This window comes from Triturus cristatus, chromosome 4_2 (assembly GCF_964204655.1).
Source record: "Triturus cristatus chromosome 4_2, aTriCri1.1, whole genome shotgun sequence".
Classification (NCBI taxonomy): domain Eukaryota; kingdom Metazoa; phylum Chordata; class Amphibia; order Caudata; family Salamandridae; genus Triturus; species Triturus cristatus.
Window position 1 is genome coordinate 397,315,222 of NC_140586.1, and position 25,899 is coordinate 397,341,120.

The following is a 25,899-nucleotide window of genomic DNA, read 5'->3' on the forward strand; positions in this document are numbered from 1 at the left end:
AAAAGTATGAATTCTGCAGCTCGTATGCCTCGAACGGAAAATGCTACTTACCAGTATGCATCTGTTCTTGGCATGTAGAGCTGCAGAATATCATACGCCCGCCTGCCTCCCCGGAACCTGTATGTTCCAGTGTTATCTTACTTGGATACATTCACATGGACATCTTTTCTGTTTCTTACAAACTCCATCATATCCCATCATGGCGAAAAACAATCTGAGGATGGAGTCGATGCCCATGTGCACTATCGTCCAAGGGAGGAGTCACCTATCTCGTGACTACAAAAGACTTCTTCCAAGACCACAACAAGGTGCAAGCATCCGAGCCCAACACCAGATGGCGATCTTTGCAAAAGTATGATATTCTGCAGCTCTACATGCCAAGAAAAGATGCATACTGGTAAGTAACATTTTCCTTTTCAGTGGTACTAGCCACTTTCCCGATTCTGATGTGGAAGAGCACAGCACAAGTAATTTTAATTGCTAACACTTACAATAAAAGGATTCAGGGTGTGAGCAGTACTGCAATTAAACACCGCGAGCAAACACTTTAAAGTGTGTACCTCTAGTTTGTTTTAACAATTCTGATCGTCTCTCTTGCATCTGTTAGCCAAAATATGGTTGCAGTCTGTGGCAGGTCTTTTTCGTTTACTCTTTAAAAGCTATTTTAAGTGTGCACTGCTTATACATTTTTAGGACCTGCACCCCTTTATGCAAATTAGCCACATTTGAGTGCCAGCTCTCTTCAAGTCACCCATATGTTGACCCCTCCAACCATTTCTTTACTCCTCTTAGCCCTCACTCCCCACATCTTATCTTCTTCCTCACCTTCCATCACGCCCAAACAAATCTAGTTGTTTTGCAGCGTGAATCTTTCTGTATTCACTGCTGTGCATTATTCCGCCATCTAGTGATTGGGTCCGGCATTCCTGCCCATGCTCCCTAGTGTGCTGGACCAGGGCAGAGAGGCTTTCAAAAAGCCAGCTATATGTAAAGCTACGACACCAAGAACAGAGAAGTACAAGCCGTCCTCAAAGGACCCTGCATACATTCAAGGATCAGTGCCAGCCGATTCAGTAATTACTGCAATGGCTAGGAAAAGAGCCAATGTGTCCACAAATGCAGGCCCACCTCCTGACAAGGAGAGTAGGAGAATGGACCTCACGGGGAGGAAAGTAGAATGGAGGTTAGCAATCCAGTGGCGCATTGCCAACTCCAACGCCCTAATCAATAGACATGCATAGCAGCACTGGCAAGAAGTAGGGCAACTCCTGAAGCCCCTACCGGAACAGTACCAGCAAAGGGAAACCCACCTGTTAGACGAGGGGAAAAACATGGCGAACACAGGTTTAAAGTCTGCCTTGGACTCAGCGGAGACGTCCAGCAGGCAGATGATCAGGGTGACCGATAGAAGACACACATGGCTTAGGATTTCGGGCTTCAAGCCTGAGGTGCAGAAGAACATCCTGAGCACGCCCTTCAACAGAGAACAACTTTTTGGGACACCAGTTGACAAAGTTAACTCGACGACAACGAGACTGCAAGGTCCATAGGAGCACTGCAGTTGGGAGGAATGAGAAGGGCCACGCCCTCAGGAAGGCCAAATGGTAGGGGAGGCAACCAATCAAGTACCTCGCACCAAACCTTCCAGCAAGGCTATCAGGGAAGCGGCCAGGGACAGCAGCAACAGAGATATCAGCAGCAGAACTGGCAGTACCAGCCACAGGGTCAGTCCTTTCGAGGTCGCTCAAACAGACGAGGATAGGCATGGAGAGGAAGGAAACTACCCATCTCCAAGTGACTTTGCCAAGATGCAGACGTCCACTCAAACAACACCGCAAGGGGGGCATCCAAAGAGAAAAAGTCCAAGAACAGATTTCACAAGAAGGTCACAACTGACAAATGGATACTAAACATCATACAATACGGATACTGTATAGAACTGATAAAAGAACCTCCAAACAAGAAGCCAAGCAACAAGTCGCACACTGCAAAAGAACTTTCACTCTTGCTACTAGAAGCACAGGAACTGCTCAACAAGGAGGCAATAGAGTACCGCACAGGGAAAGAAACAAGGGTGTTTATTCCAACTACTTCCTCGTACAAAAGGTAGACTAAACACTAAGGCCTATCTTAGACCCAAGGTTCTTAAACAAGTTCATAAGGACACAAAGATTCAAAATGACATTTCTGCAAGAAGTAATACCCCAGGTACAGGAAGGGGATTACATGGAAACTATAGATTTAAAGGACGCGTACTTACACATCCTAATCAACAAAGGACACAAACTCCTACTAAAATTTATGATCAGCAACACTCACTACCAGTTCACAGTGCTTGCGTTCAAGATCAAATCCACGCCAAGGGTGTTTACAAAAGGCCTAGCAGCAGTAGCAGCGCTCCTTAGACAGGGAATACATGTTTACCCCTACCTCGACGACTGGCTCGTAAAAGCAAACGCCTACAGCCAGTGCAAACAACACATCCAGCAGGTGATACAAACACTAATCCAACAGGGCATTTCAATCCATTGGGGAAAGTAGTCGATAGAACCGGAACATGCGAAGATATGCTCAGGGGCAGAAATAAACACCATACAAGGAGAGGTGTTCCCCAGCACAAAGAAGATTTTGGCAATACTGAAGGAAACACGTCTTTACCGTGAGGGGCAAGTTCTGACAGTGAGGACGGTGAGCAAACTAATGGGAATGATGGCGTCATACATACACCTGGTCCCAAATATCCGACTCCACACGAGAGCATTCCAGGAATGGATACAGCAGCATTGGCCACAGGCAACGGGGAGTTGGAAAGATCTAGTGGTTGTCACACACACAGTGCATCAGGAAATAGCGTGGTGGAACAAGGAAAACGTATCATGGGGGAAACCATTCACACAACCAACTCCAGCAGTGACCATCCCAACAGACTCCTCCCAAATGGGGTGGGGCGCGCACATGAACAAACTCAGGGTGAGGGGGTTATGGTCGCAGCAGGATGCGATCAGGCACATCAACTACCTAGAGCTAAAAACTGTGTTCCTAGCCTTAAAAGCCTTTCAGAAGGAACTGTATCGAAACTGTGTTGATCCAAACGGACAACACAATCACCATGTTCTACATCTACAAACAAGGTAATACACAATCAGTAGCACTATCGTGGCTAGCACAGGAAATATTTACATGGGCCATTCCACTAAAAATAGACCTACTAGCAATAAATCTCCCAGGGAAGGACAATGTGGAAGCACAGACGTCGGTATCCCACGAATGGGAGATCTACCAGCAAGAAATTCAAAGAGTATTCCAGAAGTTGGGAACACCGCAAATAGACCTATTTGCAACACACCAAAATGCAAACACTTCGGTCACAAGGGAATGCGCTATGGATAAATTGGTTGAAGACATTTGCATGCGCTTTTCCCCCCCGATACCACTGATACACGGGGTACTCAGCAAATGCAGCATCAGCAACATGTCCCGAATACTAAGCACCTCAGTGGGCCAGATAGTGCTGGTTCTCACAAATAGTGGAAATGGTGCAAGCACCAGCACACAGATTGCCAAGAAGAAGGGACCTGTTAACAATGCAGAACGGAAGGGTGCTACACCCAGAGCCAGAGAGCCTCAGCCTAGCTGCATGGCTCCTGAAGACCTAGAATTTGCGCACCTCAAACTACCGCAAGCACAATGGCAGTGCTCAGGGAAGCAAGAAGACCTACCACACAAAAGTGGAAAAGATTCTCGAAATGGTCCATTAGGGATAAACTGCAACGGAGAATCACAAAGGAATCAACAGTACTAAGATACTTGACACATCTACTACAAAGTAATCTAAGTTACACATCCCGAAGGATACACTTAGCAGCGATAGTGGCTTACACTAGAGGAGAAACGGGGGGGAAATTTCTTCACCTTCCAAGTAGTAAAAAGATTTCTAGAAGGAGCAAAGAGAATCGCACCTCCAAATAGAATGCCAGCACCAGCATGGAACCTCACCGTGGTGCCTCAATTGAGGAAGGCACCATTTGACCCTATTCACAGGGCTACACTGCACATGCTCACGCTAAAGACAGCCTTCTTAGTGGCTATCGCGTCACTACAACGAGTAAGTGCATTGCAAGCGCTAACACTTTAAGAGCCCTACCTGCAAATACACAATGATAGGATTGTGATGAGAACGGACCCACACTTTCATGCCCAAAGGTGGTGTCACGGTTCCGCATCAATCAAATAGTCCAAATACCTAGTTTCTTCCAAAATCCAGCCACAAGCACGGAAAGGGCACTACACACACTGGACGCCAGAAGGGCTGTAATACACTATATAGAAAGGACAAATGAGTGCAGAAAGACAAAGCAGCTCTTTGTTCCCTTTGCCAGCAGTTGGGACAACCATTTACCAAAAATACCATTGCACGGTGGATTGCACAAACCATACAACACTGCCACAAACAAGCAAGATAACTGTTACAAGGAGCAGCTCATGCTCACTCAAGGAAGAAAGGAGCAACAATTGTTTCTCTAGCTAACACACCAATTCAAGACATTTGCCAAGCTGCAACAAGGTTTTCAGTGCACACATTCACTAAGCACTACTGTGTAGATATCCAAATGAACAAGGAAGCGCAAGTGGGACAGAAGGTCTTGCAACACATATTCAGTAACCAGAGCTCATATTCCACCCAGCCACCACAATAAGGACAATCCGCTACAAAGTATGCACAGCATAGTGAATCCAGAAAGATTCACACTGCAAAACGTATAGTTTCTTATCTGTCGGTGTAGTTTTGCAGCTTGAAAACTTACTGGATTAACTAGCGAACCCACCCTCCTCTGCCAGAAAGATGAGACCGGAGGAAGGGGGTTAATACTGGAGAAAGACCTTAAAAGATTAAAGGGGAAACAAAGTAAGACAAGAAAAAAGAATCCGAAGATGGCGACCAAGGGTGGGAGCTTCCAGAGGAAGTGCATCGATGTCAAAGGACACTAAATGGTGGTATGTGGATGCACACCTGGGTCACGAAAAAAAGAGAAAAAAGACTACAATTCTGGACCCAACCACTAGATGGAGGAATAATGCACAGCATAGTGAATCCAGAAAGTCTTCAAGCTGCAAAAGTACACCGACCCATAAAACTATCTGATACACCTTAACTGCATTCCTCTGTCTTGACATATCCCTGCTTTTCCTCTCTTCTTCTCTACCACCTCGTCTCATTTGCTTAAAAAAAAACACAACCTAGATATTAGGAATGGTCTCTAAAAACCAAACCACTATAAGTGGAAAAAAAGTGCAATAGCTGGAGACAATAGCTGATTAGGGAGGTAATATATTTATTAGGTCGAGCCTGGGCTGCGCGTGCGCTGATCTGTGAGGCATGCTGTATTCAGGTATGGAGTTGAAGCTTCGCCTTTCTTTTCAATTGGCTCCTGTTACTGTTTCTAAATGGTTGATTTTGATTAATAAAAAGGCTTAGTAGACCCTCCTTATACCGGCTTGTCTGCGTTTGTAACCTCCCATAAGGACTGGACATTTTACCTGTTACATGGTCTGTTTTATCTACAGTCTGTGATCAGTATTAATTGATTTTCCCCTATTGCAGGCACAAAGTGCTTTCCTGCAAGGGCCCCACTTTGCCTTCGGCACCCGCTTTTACATTTTTATTAATGGGCCAACTTGACAGACAAATGATTATTTTTTTTTTTTTTTTGGGGGGGGGGGGGGAGAAAGAGCTCCATGCCATGCTTTCGCTTTAATGGCAGCCACCCACCTTTCTTTAGACGAGCCACGTCTAGCGAAAGGTGCACAGCCACCATTGAACTGAAAGCGTGGCATGGGGCTCTTTAAAAAAATAAAAGCATGTTTGCAGTGACACAGGTCTCGCATTTGAAAGGATCTAAGTTCCTGGCATTGTAAAAGACAGTGCCTTTTATTTATGTTTTAAAAAACAAGATTTAAATAAAAGGCATTGTCATTTACAATGCCAATAGCTTAAACTTTCGCAAATGCGAGACCTATTGCATTGCAAATGCTTGTTAACATTGATCTCAGCTGAAATAATGTGCCTGAATGAGAAATAACATGCTAACTTTCCAGCTGATGTGGGAGACTGTATAGGGGTAACTGAATTCTGGGATCATTTTGTTGCTGTATTTACCAGGACCTGTGGGCTCTGTTTAGAAAGGACATCTCAAACAAATTCAATGTACATAATCCCCATAACATAATTTTATTTCTTACTGTGGTTGTGTTGACATGTATAAACGAGATATGGGCTACATTAAAAAAAAGTGTGTATGGTTCCTTGTATTTTAATGTGTTGCCATAAAACAAGTCAAAACAGAACCGAATTATAAATTGCTTTTCTTACATTAGCCGACTCAAAATTGAATTAAAAGGAAGGTGTCAGTGCTGGAAGACATTAGTAAAATGGTTGAAAATCTATCGCCATTAAGGTCCTGCAAGACAAGTTAGCAGAGTGCAAGCAAACTTTTATGGCTGAAAGCACAGTCCCATCACATAACATTTGTCCTTGCTGGAGAAATAGGAGTACCAAGGCCAAGTCATTTAAATCTTTCCAGGTGGTTCCTGAATGTGACAGTTCAAAAGCGCTCTGCCAGGTAAATAAATCGAGGTGGGGGGGGGGGAGGAGGAGGAGGAGACTATCTCAAACTCCACTATTGAGTGTTCAACGTTAGAAAGGATGGCATTGTTGAACAACTATGCAAATAACTCTTTAATAAAACAATAAACTCGATGTCCTTGGTGGATGCTCGCCTTTGCCACGAACACTTTTAAATGGATTGTCTGGCACTTGAAATGTGCAGGGAAGGTGATTTGGCTAGTCAAACCATTGGGTATGCATGTACAACCAACCGGTGTCTCCTTTGAATCCTCAACAATCAGCCTATGTAACCGCGATAGTGTCATCATCATCCCATGCTCTGAAATGAGACTTTTGTGAGATGAATCTTTATATTGGCTACTGTTGTCTTTGAATAATTAAGACTTAATCATGCTTCACCTGTTTTTTCAAAGGCTTAACCATCTGTGTAAGTAAGCATTTTAAATCTTTTCAGGCCTTGGATGGACAAAATATATATAATGCCTGCTGTACTCTGAGGATTGACTTGTCTAAATTGGTCAATTTAAATGTGAAATACAATAATGACAAAAGTAGGGACTACACTCGCCCTGACCTACCATCTGGAGATGGGCAGCCATCATTGGATCCATCTATTGCTGCAGCTTTTGCCAAAGAAACGTCTCTTTTAGGTATGTATGTTTTTTAATTTCTTAACTGCACATTGCTTGCGTTGTGCATGTAGATGTAACACTGCACTGTTAGTGTTCATTTGGTCACAGGTAACAATCTTGCTTGGATCCCCCTTCTGTTGTAAGCTACACAGTAACAGCAGTTCCATGCATGTTCACCTAAACTCCGTTGCATAAACGTTACCATGACATTTTTATAGATCCATGTCCCTAGATCACGATTAAGAGTTAAAATCTGTTGCCCCTTTGCCAAATTGTGGTAAACCATTATACCTAATATTTATTCTTTTGCAGATAAGATATAAACACTGTCCAAGATAAATTAAGCATTTTCTTGGAACATTTTGCCACTGTCTAGCCGTTCTCTGGATTGTTTGTGCATTTTGTAAAACTGTGTTAACCAGTAACCTCATGACTGCAATTCTGTCATTTGAGGAGTCCTTTCGAGGTTGATGTCACCCAATACCATAGGAATAGGGGATTTTCTTTTCTTGAGAATTGTTATGCATTCCATGGCCTATCACTGATTTCTGACATACCTCAAATATCCTTCCTTTCTCCCGACACCTCCTGCTCCTTTGATGGAATCCTATTTTAAATGTAAATGTTCTTAGTAAGCCTCTGCCACATTGTAACGACATTATTTTTGCCTGAACTCCCTCCTCCTCCCCGCCCCAAATCAATTACTTTTTCCCATTACATTTGTAACATCAGTATCAGTTCACCTTTGCAAAGTCAACACCTTGCTTGATAATAAATGTTTATTTTTTTTTTTTAAATAGAACTAAACTTTTCATTACATGATTTTGAAAATAGTGAAAGCCCACTGGAAGGGCTCAGCGTATTTGTTTTGTTCTTCACCAGACCTATGCTTTAAATTAACAGGAGGCAGTCATAAGGAACCTCTTCCTTTTCTGAGTCTGCACGACTACTGGCCATTCAAACAAGGTTATGCGTAGACAGTGGTGGCAGCATGGTTTTTAGTCCAGGAGAACAGGCCTTTTTATCCCTACATTGTAGGGAGACTGCAAACTGTCTCTTGCCGTGTGGGTGCTGGTTACCTCTATTTGGTCCATACCAGTATAGATGTGTGTTTTTCCCTTTTCCATTTGCTGAAACATGTTTACGAGCTGGTGGTTACAAGCCCATTTCTTTGTCCAGGGCAGGTTTCCTCTGCTCAGAGTGAAATTCGCCCAAACCCCAATTCCTATTTTATTGGCATCTCCCATTCTGCAATAAATACCAGCCTGTATCTGAACCCAAAACTTATTACAGAAAAATCAGACGATCTGAACTGGCTGTATGGGGAATTTTGTCTCAGAAGCTTGACATTCGGCCAGCTACAGCAAGATGCCCTGAAGGAGTTTTCCAGCTTCTGATTGTGCAGACGTTCTGATTCCACGTAACTGTCTTGGCTACCAAAGGGGTACAACTACTAGATTCCTCAACAAGTTCATCATTGTCTGGACATCGAAGAGAACTGCACGATTTAGTGAAGGCAACAGACCTATATTGCACCGATTTGTAGTTGTCATTATTTTGTCAAACTGACATTGTTGAGAATCCTGGAATTTAATTTTCTTCTGTGAACTGTGGAGAGGAGAGTTCCTCACAAGGGGCTGAACTCTGCCGATCCATGGAAGGTGACCTGATCCATTTTAATAACTTCCCCAGGATGGCCCATCGGACAAAGACCTGAGTGAGGACATTTAGACAAACTGAGATTGCCCAGTAGCTATGAGGTTAGGGAAGCTCTGTCCCATAGAAGCATGATCCAAAGTAGAGTGTCCTATGGGTTGAGGTGATGCATTGTTGTCTTTTATTGCCTTGAGTGTTACCCTGCAACATCACTAGTCTCTATGTGCACATATGGTGCCTTCAGTCTTTATTCAGGAGGCAGTCACCTGTTATTAGGACTTGTGTGGGATTTGATTATTTTGGTTGTAGGAGGTCCCGAACAGTTAGTACCATATTTGTAGCCATTGCAGTTGTGGGGATAGTGAGATTTATGGTCAACAGTTTGGCCCTACCCTCAAATGTCTGAATACTGTTTGGTCCTAATTTAGCCTGTGCCTCGTCTGTGGCCTCGGTCCTGTAGCTGCCCCCACTACTGGAAAAGCTTGAGTAAACCAAGGGATTTCCAGATACAGGTCCTGAATGTAAAAGCATACCCGAGGAACAATTAAATAAATGTGTCACCGGTTCATCTGGGACATTTGGGCATTAAACTCATGGTAGGAGTTCATTGATATTATGGATTTTGTTCCTCACCGGACAGCCACTCCAGTGATTTTGCGGTGTATAGTCCTACTTAATTTTGGGTCACAGTTTAATGGGATAGTACCTGTTGTTCGAGCCTGAAGTGATCCAGAGATTCCTCATACCTGTATCACTTACCCACCACTTTGTGAGGTGGGACAACCCTTACTATGCTAATGTCGAGCCCTGTTGAAGTGCAGCGTTCACTTGAAACGAGCCCAGTAGAATGGCTTTAGCCAACGTTCTAGTGTCGTCAGAATTCTAGCTCCTGGCACTAACAGGATTGAATAGTGATTGGTGACCCATTTTGGCCCGGGAAGGTGATACCTTTTTATTTTTAGCTCTTCCTTTTACTTGTGTATGAAAATGATACCATTTTCCTTTACTAGACAATGCACTGGCATGGATAGTTGGCACTTCTAAAATCTCCTCCACTGTGGAGTAAGCCTTTGCTGCTTTACACCGCTACGCTGAGAGATTAAAGTTCCCATTGAGTCATTTACACTTTCTGGTAAAGTGTACTAGTATGATATAATATCCAAAGTCTCAGGACCCCAATAAAAGGCCTCCCATTTGGTTAACCCTAATGTGTTATTTTTGATTATGGATATTTTTCTTCCAGTGCTGGAAAGTTTTATAATCCATTGGAAAATGTGGTCTTTGTATTTTCATTTATTTTTTACCTTTGGCGAAAAGTTGCCATACATACTCGTTGCTTTATTGCGATTGGAAAAATTGTGAAATCTATACAATAAAATCTGGTAAATGTTTTATTTATTGGATAACGTTATGACGGACCTGGGGTGAATTTACAGTGTTTGGCTATACGTGTGACACCTAACAAGGTAGCTGGTTATTTAAAAAAATAAAAAATTGGAGGAAACGTATGCATAAAAGGTGTAGCTATACAGAACTGCACTCTTCTAACAAAGGTAGTGCTCAGATCACTGAGTGTGGTGTCCTATTAAAGTGGGAGACCAATTAATAAGTATTTCATATTCGCTCTAGCAAGAAAGAAGGCAGACTACAGCTATTTGCCAAAGCCGTTATGACAGTAGCCAAACACCATCACTTTTTATTAGAAGACACAGTGAAAAAATGTTTATCCTTTTATTACAGCATTTGTGCATTTTTGCTTCGTGCTAACACGTAGGTTCTTTGAACAGCGGCTGATAGCGTGTCAAGTAATTGCCAGTTTAAAATGTCCACTACCTTTGTAAGGCATACCAGTTACCTGCAAAACATGCATTCATTTTTATTTTGCATGCTGTGTCTTGCAGCAAGTATTTCCACTGTCTGTTAGAAGTTCACAGTAACTACTCTTGATGGTCGAGTCAGTTTTTGTGCATCTGTAATTGTTTAATGTGTGCCAGAGTTGAGAGCAATTTCAAATGATACGTATTCTTATAACGCTCCAAATTGGCTGTTATATTTTAATTAGGGCTTCCAGTTGCAGCTGTTCCAGGAACTCTAAATCCCATGGGTATTCCTAATGCTGCTGCGGCAGCTCATGCTGCTGGTCGTGCTGGTATGGGTGGAATGACACCTGGAGGCTATACTGTACTCTTGGTTAGCAATCTAAATGAAGAGGTCAGTGAAACATTTACTTTTACTTTCCACATACTTTAATACTTTGCACCACTTATTGTTTCTTTTAAATATAAATATTGATAAGCTGACTTGTACCCATTTCATTTTATGTTCCAAGCTGAATTCCTAAGTAAAACCCATAGTGCTGTATTTCATCTTCTGTTAGATCTTAATTTCGTTTTGTAATGCGGCCGATTCCGCTGGCTATTATAGTAGACAGGGGCGTGCAGGTAAATTTTAAAAGCTTCAAATCCTTCCCTTCTGTGTTTTCCAGTTATTGTTTCGATTCCCGCCCACTAATAGTGAGCGTTGTCTTTGATATTTTTATACAAGATTATTTTGCACATTGTCTTGATCATTTTGTACATTTCATGCTTGTTACCAAAAAAAAAAACATTACTCTGTTAATGATTGCCCTGTCCCTACTGTAGGAAATCTGTCCTTTGCAATTAGATGCCTCTACATTAATCCTATTTGTAGGATAGTTCTTTACTTTCTCATTTCACTTTTTCATATTATAAGTTGTAATGCTGTGTAAGGTGATATGATGTGAATAACTGTTTATGCTTTCATGTTGAATTGCTTCATTCATAACAGCTCTTTAAAATTGAACATAGAACATATCATTTAGTTATGTTAACTTCATTGTGTCCTTCATGCTTAAATTGTATTAACGACCATTATAAAAATTCCTGCATTTCATAACCAGCCATGCTTTGCGTTTAAAGTTCAAAGTTAAAAATTTAAGTTGCATGCCTTTTCATGTCTGAATAAAATGCTGTATTGTTCTCTCTGCGATTGGATGTACTTTGCCCATATTTGTCATGGGTGACCTTTACTCAGTTTTTCTTGTACAGTACATAAACCAACCATTTTCTGACCAAACTCCAGCATTTCCTATGTACTGACCTATATTTTATTTTTGTTCCCAAATCCTTATTTTTTTTTCCTTATGCATTGCTGTTTCCCTTCCCCATTTCATCCTTTTCCCCTTGTGTTCAATCCATTCCTTGTCTTTCCCAAATACCATGCCCTCCCCTTCCTTGTCTTCTCCTTTTATCTTCCTTGTCTATACCTCCTGTTGCCTACCCTATGTTCATGCTTTTGTGCTTGAACAAAATGTTCCTCGGACCAACTTGCCCCAATTAACTGCCTTGAACCATGATCCATGACCACCTCACCATTCTACGGAAACCACCCTTCGTTATGGATGATCTGTTCATCTCCGCTCTTCCTCGACTCTTCTCTCTTCTTGTCTTATGCTGCTTGCTCTTCTCTCCTTCTAAAGATGGTTTCGCCCCAAAGTCTGTTTACCCTCTTCGGTATGTTATTGTTAGCACTATACTTTTATTATTGATTTCATTTTTATTTCACCTTAATTCTTATTTGTAGCGAGCAGTTTGTCTAGTTGAACAGTAAATCTTTTGCTATTTATTTTGCTGTTTTTTATATTTTATAAACCTCACAATAGATTCAATTCAGTGTAATGCATGATGTTTTGTTTTTGCATGAACTTTAATTTATTATCCTTCACATAGCTTTGAGGGTATTTCCAAAAATTACTCTTTTTCCAAAAAAAAAAATCACGGTTCAGAATCTTTATCTACTCTCTTCATTTGTATGACTGTAGAGATGAGCTGAGTGACTGTTGTGCTGCCTGAATGTCATTTATCTAGCATTTTAGTTGACTCTGGTATAAAACTGTTTTCTTTTTTGGATTGCTTCTCTGAATCGGAAAAGGTGTTTATGGGGATGTGCAGCGTGTGAAGATTTTATACAATAAGAAAGACAGTGCTCTCATACAGATGGCTGATGCGAACCAATCTCAACTTGGTAAGATTGTGCTTATCCATATAAACCTTTTGAAATGAGGATTTTTAATTCTGACTACAGGGGCATTTGTTTTTAACCAATTGAAATAAGTGTAGGGGTGTGTGTAAACCTGCTACTAAATAATGAGTTATAGTAGTCTTATTACCTGTTGACGGAATATGTTTATTAGGATAAGCATACTGCATTATGCAAATGGATTGTAGAAAGTGTGTACATTTTAGGTCTCGCCTGACCCAGCGCATGCGCTGGTCTGGCGAGACTTATTGAGAGGGCTCCAAAAAGTGCTATCAGGCCAGCCTAGAGCTACAGTGCATGTGCGTCGGCGCGCACGCCGCACTTGACCGTCATTACTTTCACTTTCGTGGCCGCACGGCCGCTTTGATGTTTGATCGCGATCACTTTCATGGCCGCTTGGCATAGCCAATAGGTCTCGCTTTTAGGACCTTCTAAGTATTTAGTTATAAGTGTTTAGCCATGCAACAGTTGCATAAGGTCCCAAAGGCAAGACCTATTTTTGGGCTATGCGAATGCTCGTTTTCCTTGAGGGAGAATTGGCCGCAAAATCTAAACTGAAGCATTGTTTTATTTGAATCACCCAGGCAGCTCAGACCATAGGTTTTTCCGTTTAAAAATGCATTTGAAATAATGGGTACTCTAGCCATATTGGATTTCGGTGGACCATTCTGTTTTGTGAAATGACAGTGGATTTAATGTCTGCGTTTATGGAGAAGTCCTGGATCTCTATCTGTGATGCCATTTAGATCTATGCCAAGAAAAGTCCATCTGTGAAAATCTAAAGGTGAAAATTGACCCTGTGTCGCTACGTATTGAAGAACAAAAGTTTTTTCTGAAATCCTTGGAGAAAGAAAAGTCTAGACAAATTGATATGGACTACCTGAAACAAAGTCTGTACATTTTATTTTAAATAGCTGGAGGAATGACAACTGGTATCTGTATTTAGACACCCTACCAAGTCAATGGTTGAGAATGGAATGGTTAAAGGTGAGAGTAGGCATTAATCCCGCACGTGCAAATGAGAAAATAAAAAGTATATTAATGGATGGTGGTGGTAAATGTACATGCGGGATGGGTATAAAATGTACTTGTGTACATATCTTAATGGATTGTCAAATTGCTAACTCTAAAATGATATAAGGTCAAGGATGCAAGCAATTGAGCTCCTCATTGATATGCAATTCTTTGATATTGCTGCTTCATTGGCGAAGTTTATCCAAGCCGCAAAGAGATTCCTTATGGAATAGGATATGCAAGAATTGACCAGGGAGTGACAAATAGACTAAATGGACAATTGTATTTGTTAACCACAGCCACTAATTGTTGGATTATGTATTTGGATCTTGCTCATATTTATCGATACCAGGAAAACAAGTTTCTAGGAGAGACAGAAATAATGAATCTGGAATAGTCCCCGAAGCCGGTTTTATGGTTCTTTTAAAGAGTTTTAACTTATTGGTTTTTTTAGTTGTTTTATGGTGTTTTTATGCAGTTTAAAGACCAATGGTCATACTAAACTTACTTTTGACTTGACTATGCCAAGTAAAGTCACTCCAAAGCAGAAAATGGCGATAGGTCACCAGTAACGTCTAAAATTGGTTGTTTACTGTGCATTAACAAGTCTTGCCAGCTATTTATTTTGTATTTTTAGGTCTCGCCTGACCCAGCGCATGCGCTGCTCTGGCGAGACTTATTGAGAGGGCTCCAAAAAGTGCTATCAGGCCAGCCTAGACCTACAGTGCATGTGCGCGGGCGCCGCGCTTTACCGCGATTACTTTCACGGCCGCTTTGATGTTTGATCGTGATCGCGATCACTTCCACTTTTACGGCCGCTTTGCATAGCCAATAGGTCTCGCTTTTGGGACCTTATAAGTATTTAGTTATGCAACTGTTGCATGGCTAAACACTTATAAGGTCCCAAAGGCGAGACCTATTGGCTATGCCAATGCTTGTTGTATTTTGTACTTGAAAAAGTGCCTAAAATGCGCCTTTTTCCCTGACCTACGATCCATGGTGTGTGCGCACCTTGTGGTTACGTCCAGCAAGCACTGCCCTAAGATGTTTAATTGAGGCATGTTGTGTGTCCACTCATTTCATCCACGGTGTCTACATGCCAGTTCAGTCGAGCCAAGTAGGCTAAAGCTGTATGTTGTAGCCAGTAGCTCCATCACATTCCCTAATGCACACTACTTTAAATTGAGCATTTAAAGCCCTCCTCCCCCGAGTACCAGATTTTCATTGGACACAAAAGGAGTGGAAGAGGAAGACTGCTGAACCGATGAGTAGGACTGGCTTGGTGTCAACCCTGCTGGCATGTCTGCTGCCCTGACCCTTATGGAGTAACTGATTCATCCTCCCACTGTGCAGACCTCAAGAATCCCTGAGTCCTGCCAGTGCTTTGCAAATTGCCAAAGAATCTCCCTTGGAGTAGAGGAGCTACTCCCCCTGCAGGCACAAAAGAAGCTACACCAGGTACACTGATCTGTCGCCTATGGCGCCCCTGTGCCGCCGCTGGTGGTGCACTCTTGGTACTAATTTGAACCTTGCCTGGTGTTGACCTAAAACCCCGTAGACTGGATTCGTAAACCATAAGAACAAAGGTCGCTGACCCCAGAAGAGAGAAGATCTCCCTGAAAGGGAAAATCAATACAACACAGGTGAGATCCTTCCCCATGCGAAAAGAGGATACTCGCTAACGCAGGAAGCCCGCTGATTCCAGAATGGTCGATATCTTTCAGTAAAGAAGTTGCTGCCGGTGATTGCCTCCTGCATACTACTTATCCCGCTTGCAAGACTACACATAAGACTGATCCAAGAGTGGATCTAGAGCCAATAGTCACAAGCGACAGGGAGCTGGGAGGATCTAGTTGTTTTCATGCAGAAAGTAAAAGAGCAAATGACCAGAACGAGCTGAAAAGATAGAAATAGGAAGGTCTTTCATGTTGCCAACTCTGACAATGACCATTAACTGATGATTCTCACATGGCATGGGGAAGCTCAAAGATATAGCGCATAAAAGTACTGAAACCAAAAACGGTATTCCTAACCTTTAAAGCCCTTCAGAAACAATTGTGTGGTCAAGTTCAGACTGACAATACAGCAAAAATGTTCAAAACAAACACAAAAAAACATGGAGATGGGCCACCCAGAGATGGATAATATTTACAATTTATCTACCAGGTGTAGACAACGTGGAGGGGACAAACTCTGCCGACAAACATCTGCCTCACACAAGTGGGAACTGAATAAAACGGTAGTCAAACTGGTTTCATAGATGGGGGACACAAGAAATAAAATGGTTTGCAACACCAAAGAATGCAAAATGCCAGTCTTTTTGCATCTAGACACCCACACATCCACGCCCTTGTGAACGGACAGTTGATATACTGGTCAGGGAAATCTGCATATGCTTTTCTCCAGATCTCACTTTTGCCATTAGTGATCAACAAGTGAAAACCGTCACAAATGGCATTCATACTCCTCTCCCCCAGTGGGCAAGACCAACCTAGTTCTCAGAACTGATAGATTGCACACAACAACATACATAGACTGCCATCATTACCTGACCTGCTTTCCTTGCAAGGGGGAAGAGTCCTCCACCAAGAACCAAACCTGATATTTGCTGCATGGCTCCTGAGGACATAGAATTTGGGCACTTGGGACTCCAATAGATAGCTATGGAAGCCTACGGAGATGCGAGAAGGCAGACTACGAGGAAATGTTAAATGGCCAAGTAGACACACAAGGTGATGCCAGAAATCGAGCCTCTTTCAGGACAGAACACAACTGACCGCAGTTATCTGATGCCTCACACTCCATCTAGACATTGGCCTAAACTCCTTGTCACCAAAATTACATTTGGCAGCGATAGTGGCCTACACAAGGGGACACCTAGGAAGAAGCTTCTTCACTACACCAGTAATCACTGTCCCTATAAGGGGCCAAGAGGATAGCCCCGCCAAGGAGTGTATCAATGCCCCTGTGGAACCTAAACTTGGTACTTACTGTTTGTGCAACTCCATTGATCTACCATAAAATTTATCACACTAACGCTTTGCAGGGTAAGTGAGCTTCAGATACTCACTAAACAGGAGCCATACCTGTAAATACACAGGCAGGATAGTTATAAGTGCCAGCCCACGCTTTCTGCCAAAGATCATATCACATTTCTACATAAATTAAACAATCTATGTACCTAGCTTTTTTCAATGGCAAAAGACTCCAACTTAAAGAGCATTACATGCACTGGATACCGCAGTTCAATAATGTACTACCTGGAGAGAGAGAAACCTTCTCAGGAAGGGAAAACAATTCTTTGAATCATGTGCATACAATAACAAAGGGACACCGGTTACCAAAACCACATCGCAAGATGGATAGCCCAGACAATTCAGATATCACAAATACCTGGCTTCCAGATAGACTAGGCTAAGAGCACACAACAAGAAAAAAGGGAGCCACCTTACCTTTCCTGGCTAGCTTCTCTCTGAGCGACATGCATTGCAGCCACACTGTCCCCAGTCCATACGTTCATGAAACACTACTGCATCGACGTCCTAGTGAACAAGGAAGGACCGGTGGGACAGTACTGAGGCATTTATTCACATGCTCAACCTCCTCTGCAACTCACCCACCACAAGAAAGAAACCAAAATGAAATTGTTGCATATCATGTGAAGCCAGAAAAGATGCATGCTGCAAAACGGAATGGTTACTTACCAGTAGGTGTAGTTTTGCAGGTTGAAGAATTTTCTGGATTCACATGCGACCCACCCACCTCACCAGGATATGTATTTGGGACAAAGTAAACAAGAGCATAAATAAAGTAAAAGTCAAGAGGAAGCCTACAGAACACTAAAATGTTAGTCGTTCAAAAAGACAATCTGAAGATGGAGACAACATGCAGAGGCTTCCGGGACTGGCATTTGATGTCAGTAAGAGGCTGGACTAAGCCTCAAGTGGTGTTAAGTCGAACCACAAAAAAAAAGGGAGGGGGGGGGGGGAGAGAGACTGCTACGAGGAGAGATTGGGGCCCGAACACTAGCATGTGAATCGAGAAAATTCTTCAAGCTGCAAAATTACACCTACTGGTAAGTAACCATTTTGATGCATGACACTAGTTCTGTGTTTGGCAGCCAATGTTGGAGTGTTGGCAAATACGTCTAATTGGTTTTTGGTGAGTCTGTCTGGTCTGTAACCCTACTTAGATCTATATTAGTCACATCCATGAATTTGTAGACTCTTATGACTTTAGCCTTCTATCATTGGTGAATACTGGTGAAGTGCTAAGTGACAGTTTGTGTAAGCTCAGCCTAAAACCATAATCTAATCTGCTACTGAATAGACTGCTTATTTTTGTAGTGCAACTGTGTATGACATGGTTACATACATGCATGTCTAGTACATGAAGAATTGTGTGGCTCACATCCATACAACTATTTGGGGAGGGAGGCCAATTGGCATCGTGTCCAATGGCGCTGGGTGGGTATACAGATTTGATACCGTATGTAGACTAAAACTTGGGTTCTCCCTTTATAAGACATCAGACATGTCACTACTTTCTAGCAGCTTTGCAGGAAAAGGGTCTGTAGAGAAGCCATTAAGGTTGATGTGTGGATGGTTTTAGTCCTGATGAATACGTATGTTCTCAAGGCTAATGTACTCTAACATAAAAAATGTTGACAAAGGGGTGGGTGAGTGAGCACTCCAAAAACTTTAGAATTTGTGACTGGATTGCTAAATTTGATCAAAGAACAATACACATTTACCTTTTGCACTGTTTAATTTTATTCCTTAAACAATCCTCCTAATTGCAGATGCACTAGGGTATAGTTTGCACAGCAGCATGAGAATGTTTACTTTAATGTTGAGAAGTAAATTGGCCTCCATCGTTGCGTACCATTCATTGTAAAATATTGTTTTATGAGGGACATAGACTCTATGATTAAACCTCTGTGGTTGGTTATGTATAATGTAGCCTTGCAACCAATAGGCAAGAGTCTGTCACATCTGTAGTTCACACTGGAATCTATTTGATTGCATTGAGACTGCACACTGGTGGCAGATTGTTGTAGTGCACTACAAGAATGAGGTTCCATTCAGCATCAGATGTAAAAAAAATAATAGTGTAGATGTGGAATTCCAGCTTCTCTTTTGTCACTAAATAAGGGGCATGGTGTAACTAGATTTTATCCTCCTGTATCCTTCCTGTCGAATATGTACAGTTGATATAAGATCTGTTCTGAAATTTGACACAAAAACCTTAAATGGCAATGAGCTGAACTTTTAGGTTCAATGTTGCTAATTGACTGTGGTTTGCAACTCTGCTATTCTATTGGTTTCATCCAACAATATGGGCCAAGCGACAAATTGTTTACCGGAAATTCCCTTCCTGGTGGAATTTTTTTTTTTTTTAAAGGAAGTGTGAACTTTACAAACGGTACTGTTTCTGGAGCAAGTGTTTGAGAATGGTAATGTATTGTGGTTAGGGTCTTGTAGATACTGATTTTTTTTTATTTTTTTGTCTTACAGCAATGAGTCATCTTAATGGTCAAAAAATGTATGGAAAGATCATTCGAGTAACTCTCTCCAAGCATCAGACAGTGCAGCTTCCTCGAGAGGGTCTTGATGACCAAGGGCTCACAAAAGATTTTGGAAATTCTCCTCTACATCGCTTCAAGAAACCTGGCTCAAAGAATTTCCTGAATATATTTCCTCCCTCTGCAACTCTTCATCTATCCAATATTCCGTAAGCATCTATAATGTTAACTCCAATTGATTGTTTGCAGGTGTGATTAATGCAAAGTTGGTAAAAAAGAAGAGCATTCATACCTTTCATTTTAGCATTTTAACTTCACCTGCGGAACCTCCGTTAGAATTGCCTTGTCCATGCACATTATCTTGGGGGGGGGGGGGGGGGAGCAGGATTGATTACCAGGAGGTCGTGCACAAAGGGAATGTGAGCCTTCAACTAGCAAATGTGTGCAGCTGTGGATTCTTCTGACCTAGCAACTTATGGGTATTGTCAAGGTTTGAACTGCAATGAATGGCTTTTTTTGGTTGGCCTAAAGGCCAAGTTCTAGGAACAGAATATGAATCTTTCATTCACAGTTAATACTTAATGATGGAGTTGGACTGCATGAAAATAGAAATCGAGCCATTGAAGCTATGGGCATAAACAAAGAGTTGAGAAACAAAACACAAAAAATACTTTTGACGGCTATTAGAACTTGCTGAGGGTTCACACCTTTTGGTGGTATTGCAATCCCCTGTGTGATGTCAGATGTCCCTTAATGTGTAGTTGCCATCTTCAGATATTTTTTTTCTTCTGTTCTTGGGTCTGGAAGCACGACGTAGGAGCTCTGAAGGATTTGTGGGACAAGAATAAAAAAATTACCAAAGTGCGATGAACAGATAAGGGTATTCATCTCTATTCCAATGGGGGACCCCACCGGAATCAACCACATGGCTGGCGAATGAAGGGAGAGGCAGATAAGGGTAATGGAAAACACCCCTTCCTAAGTTCTGCCTTTGTCTCCTGAAAGACCACAGGGACGAAGACTGTAAGGCTTGCGCAGAGTTTGTACCCAAGAGACTCAAGGTACGACTGAGGCTAGAGCACTACACAATGGCCAGCACTCAGAAGGTGCAGGTATTGCTCAAGGACCTCTGCTTTTTCAGAGACTAGGAAGAGAACTTTGAGGCGGCCGAAGCAACTTGTGTAGCGGAGTCTGACATCGAGGTCTATGCCGCTGATGCCGTAAAGAAAGTGTCGAAAAGGGCAGCGTAGGATGCTGAAAAGAAGTCAAATGTAAATAAACCACTGATGCGAAGTCCTCAGAAAATAAGTCCCAAAAGGCATCCTCTGCTTCGAAGAACTTGCTGACCGAAGAGCAGCCAAAACCGAAAGAGCCAAACAGATCCCGACCAAAGCACATCGATGGGGGCAAGACACCATCATAACCCTCGACAGAACTATCAAGAAGTAGTGAGGGGCAAAGCCACGGAGACCGAAGACCCATGGATGCCTAAATAGAAACCAACACTGAACAGAAAGCGATCCAGAGCAAGAAAAGAAGGCTTGAGGCTGAAATTTCCGCCCACCTGCAGAGGAAGGAGGAGTTGGACTCCACAGAGGGATTCCGTATTCCTGCAAAGCCTTTGACAGCCAAAGCTAAAGACTACCAGTATAGCATGGAGACATTGCAGGATCTCAACAGAGTCTCCGGTGAAGGGGTGGGCAGCTAAGCTTTGAGGCCAACTCCACCAGATGACCTATTTCTCTACAACAGCCTCATTGAGAGGGCTGCAAAAACATATGGGGTGCAGCTTGAGAAAGAAAAGGAGGATTCATGTTTCCTCCTTTAAACATGAATGCCCTCGCGAAAGGGAAACCGATACCCGCCCATGCTCCCTAGCAACTCTGACCAAGGAAAGGAGGCTTTTCTCGAGCCCGCCAGTGCGAGGTCTGTAACACCAAGAGTGGAAAAGAACAGAGCTTCCTATCATTATCCTAAATACATTAAGGCACATGCTTCAGTGGATTCAATTATAGCGATGACCTCTAAGAAAAGAAAGTGCTCCCACATCCAAGGGGCTGTCACCAGAAAAAAGTAAGACTTGACTTGGGAGATAAAGATGGAGAGAGAAGCAGCCACCAAATTGAGAATTGCTAGCTCAAATTGCTGGCTCCAACGCTCTCCTAAACCGTTATGGACAAAAGCCATGCAAGGAATGAGTGCCTCACGAAGCACTTCCAGAGGAATACTTCTAGAGGGCCAAGGCAGTAATGCTGGAAAGAAAGGACATTGCTAATAACTGCCTTAAGTCCACACTCAATGCAGCAGATACTGCCAGCAGGCAGTTTGCACAGGGACAATATTAAGAAGACATGCTTGGCTCAGAGTATCGGGTTTCAAGCCGGAGGTGCAAAGAGGCTCATGTCCAGGTTCACTACAACCATGAAATAAATACATTGCGTGTTATAGTGGAAGGCCAGAGCAGGACGGATAATTTTTTGTTGTGTTTGAATTTGAAATGTTATTTGTCTCACCTATTATCACATCAGTCACTTACTGAATTATTTTTTTGATGTCCTTGTTTTTTGTGTCATTTTTGTCAGCTTGTATTGTGTGAAGAGCCTCATTAGATAAAAAAATTCAATTGAATATTTACTTATTGTAATTTGTTGTGGGTGTGTTGCATATAGTTTTGTTCACCATTGTGAATGATTGTATTTGATAATTATGTCTACAAAGGAATATTTAGGTTCTAAAAGGTGATCTTCAGTTTTTACCCGACTGAATCAGCAAAGGAACCTGCAGCACTGATAGTGCCACCCACCTTCGTAGCACTTTAAACATCTCAGGTCTGCCATTGCAGCCCTATGTGCAGTTGTAAACTTCCATGTTGACCTGGCAAAATAAACCTTTTGACAAACTTAAACCTACTTGTTTAATACCGGTCACCCCTAGGGTAGGCCCTGGACAGTTCAGATGGCAGGGAGCATTGTTTTTAAAAAGCACTCTTACGTTTTACATGTCCTTCTTGTTAGAAACTCCTAAATTCATTTTTCAGTGGAGTTACCTTATTACATTTTAATAAACTACTGAAAGCAGGTAACCAGTTCATGTTTGGTGTCTTTGGAATTGTAATGAAAAATCCTATGTTCGAGGCATATGAGCTGCCATCACTGGTAGTTTGGGGGGGGGGAGCTGGGCACTGCCCCACTTACACTTGAATACGCTGTGTCCTGCCTCCTCACAAGGGGCTTCATATACCCCCTGTAGCCAATCTGGAGCTTTGCCATAGAAGGCAGGGCACATGTGCACTTCAAAGGCATGCCTCTAGAAGCTTTCCCCACTTCAAAAGAACTGCATTTAAATACTGGACCCCAGACACCAACTCTTTAGTACACTTTTGGACCTGTGGAAACTTTGCCAGGAAGGGCTGTTGTGCTGCTGAAAGGACGGCCACTCTGCTTGACTGCTGCTTTGCTGTGCTGACCTGATGCCCTCTTGCCTGGGTGAGAAGGACTGGACCTGCATCTCTTGAACACAGAACCCCAGAGTGGCTCCAAGGGCTAGTTGGTTGGTCTCCTGATCTGAAGCCTCAGGGACATAACAGGCTTCTCTTCCAGGGGATCCTCATCAATAGTCATAAGCACTGAATATTCCCGCCCATGTGCGGGGACCCCGGAAATAATAAAATTATATATGTAAAAAACATACATATATACAGCTCTGTATATGTATAAACATATATCATTTTTTCCAAGCAAATGCAGCTCCCATAAAAGGCTAGGCAATGTAAATATACACATCCAATAACACACATATATATATATATATATATAAAGGTATAACAATACACCTAAATCTCTTTTTTTTTTTTTTTTTTTTTAATGAGGTAAACACTCATGAGAAAGCAAAAAATAAAGAGAACAAACTGTGGAAAAACACAGATGTACAACACATTGCCAGCCTGCAGGCTGCATTGCAATATAATACCATAGAGACTAAAAAGCCCTGTACAGGTAAAAACTGGCACCGTGCCTTTAAGGCAGCCCTGACTTCCATATCCCATCATGCCTCAGGGGTGACAGTTAGGTCAGTTGTTCTTTCCGGCTCCTTCAGTCAGGACCCTGGAATTCAGCTCTCTTCTTTTTTGACTCTTTAGTCAAGAATTATTACAACTTTAAGATTTTTTTTGGGCTTCTTCTTACAACTTCTGTGAGGAAGTCAGTATCCTGTGTTTTTCTGACTGATTTTTCAGCCGTTTTGTCAGAAAAATGCCTTCTTTATTTGTTCCATGCCCATCTTGTGGAAAAAAGAAGGCTGCGTCAGACACACATGAGGTGTGTATCATCTGTCTGCCGGACTCTCACTCTCCAGCAACATGTCGTCATTGTGAAGACCTTTCCAAAAGGACTTTAAAGGAGAGGGAGAGGATTAGGCTGTATGGCCTAGCAGAACGGTCGACGTCGAAGCAGTTGGTCCCTGTTTGCTCCCCATCGACGTCGGGCTCGGCGTCGAAGACTCCAGCGGCGGGATCGTCGCGGAGAGGTGAGGAGTCAAGGGGAAGTCATGCTGCAAAGAGAAAATCGTCGTCGACTTTAGATTCAGCGTCGAAGCGGATGCGTTCGACGTCGACGGCGTCTAAAAGCTCGGCGTCGAGGTCTCGGCGCCACAGTTCAACGTCGAAGAAGCATCTGTCGACGTCAAGAAAAGATCGATCGACGTCTGCACAGAGATATCGTTCGTCGTCGAAAGAAAGACATCGTTCGACGTCGAGGTCGGCGAGACATCATTCGACGTCGCGAGAAGTACGTAGGCGATCTCCACAGTCGACGTCGAGACCAAGATCGCCATCAAGATCGCCGTCGAGGAAACATCGTTCGACGGCGAAGAGGCTTTCGACGTCGTCGGAGCATTCGACGTCGAGACAAAAGTCTCCGTCAGGAGTGACGTCGAGGCAGACGCCTCCGTCAGGGCCGACGTCGAGGCAGGAGCCTCCGTCTGAGTCGACGTCGAGGCAGAGGCCTCCGTCGGAGTCGACGTCGAGGCAGGTGCCTCCGTCGGAGTCGACGTCGAGGCAGGTGCCTCCGTCCTCACAGGTCTCCAAAGCTTTGGTGAGGTACATGAAGCCCCCGTCGAAGATAATCTCGACGTCGAGACAAGAAGCTCGGAGCCTCGAAGATTCGAGTCAAAGATCTCCGGTGATAGGCCTATCACCGTCGAGGCAGCCCTCTGTTGAGGGTACGCAGGAGGTTTCACATATTCGCCTCACGATTCGACCAGTCTCAAGGCGAAAATCTCCTCATAGACTGATATATACAGCTCCGGAGTCACCGCGTATCATTTCTATCTCGCCTTCAGGATCAGAGGGCTCAGGTTCAAGGTCAGGATCACCAGAGCTTGTACATCAATCTCCAGTTCCTGCAAGAGAAAGTTCGCAGGAGGAGGACAATGCTGTGCCTCAAAGTCCCGTAAGGGAGATGCCTCAGGACCCTGCTATGACAGACACAATAAAGGCATCGCTAACAAGAATAAGGGGCGTGGTATTCCCAGCGACACCGATCAGACCAAGATCTCGAGAAAGAGAATCCCGAAGTCACTCTCGAGCACCAAGAAGGCGATCCAGGTCTGCCTCCCTCAGAAGAGAGTCGACCAGATCAGAGAGAAGGCGCCGTAGGACCCCTTCTACCTCCCCTTCTTCCAGATCATCCAAAAGGGATTATTCACCGACACTCTCGGAGACGCCACCCTCTCGGGTATCTCCGGTAGATGATATTTCTACATTTCAAGAAGTGTTGTGTAGAGGAGCTACAAAATTAAGTATCCCTATGCCGGTTCAGGAGACCACCGCATCCATAATTTTTGAAACTCTTCATGAACGCACAGTGACACGCCCGTTATTGCCATTAGTCCCCGGTTTGCTACAACCGGTAATGGATATCTTTCTCACGCCAGCAACCACCAAAACGGCGCCGGCGAGAATTCTAAAAAAGTACCGTCCAGCTCCGGAGGATCCGCTATTCCTTAAAACAGATCCTCCACCGGACTCTGTCATCACCGCCGCTGCCAGAAAGACGCATGCAGTAGCTGGATCTTCAACGGTGCCACCAGATAAGGACAGTAAAACGCAAGACTCCTGGGGGAGAAAAGTTTGCGGCTCAGCATCCTCAAGCTTGAAGGTGGCAAGTGCCTCGGCGCTTCTGGGGCGCTATGATAGGTCACTATGGGACTCTCTTCAGAGGTTCATTGAAAAAGTTCCATCAGAGGACAGACGGGACTTTGAAGAGATTTTGCATGAGGGGAGTCTGGTTTCTAACCAGATCATAAGTGCAGCGGCGGATGGGGCAACACTGGCAGCGCATGAATATGCACATGGAGTCACAGCCAGAAGAACATCCTGGCTTAGATTGACG

At 43.2% G+C, this 25,899-nt stretch overlaps 1 protein-coding gene across 2 annotated transcripts in view; it reads left to right on the forward strand.

Moving 5' to 3' along the window:
- The window catches only part of PTBP2 (polypyrimidine tract binding protein 2), a 220,129-nt gene that overhangs the window by 133,759 nt on the left and 60,471 nt on the right, over positions 1 to 25,899 (forward strand). For both annotated transcript variants that reach the window (XM_085601853.1, XM_085601852.1), the window contains exons 8-12: positions 7,080 to 7,275; positions 10,976 to 11,124; positions 12,413 to 12,446; positions 12,865 to 12,957; positions 19,503 to 19,719. In XM_085601853.1, the coding sequence (XP_085457979.1) occupies positions 7,080 to 7,275; positions 10,976 to 11,124; positions 12,413 to 12,446; positions 12,865 to 12,957; positions 19,503 to 19,719 (689 nt within the window). The remainder of the gene's footprint in view (positions 1 to 7,079; positions 7,276 to 10,975; positions 11,125 to 12,412; positions 12,447 to 12,864; positions 12,958 to 19,502; positions 19,720 to 25,899) is intronic.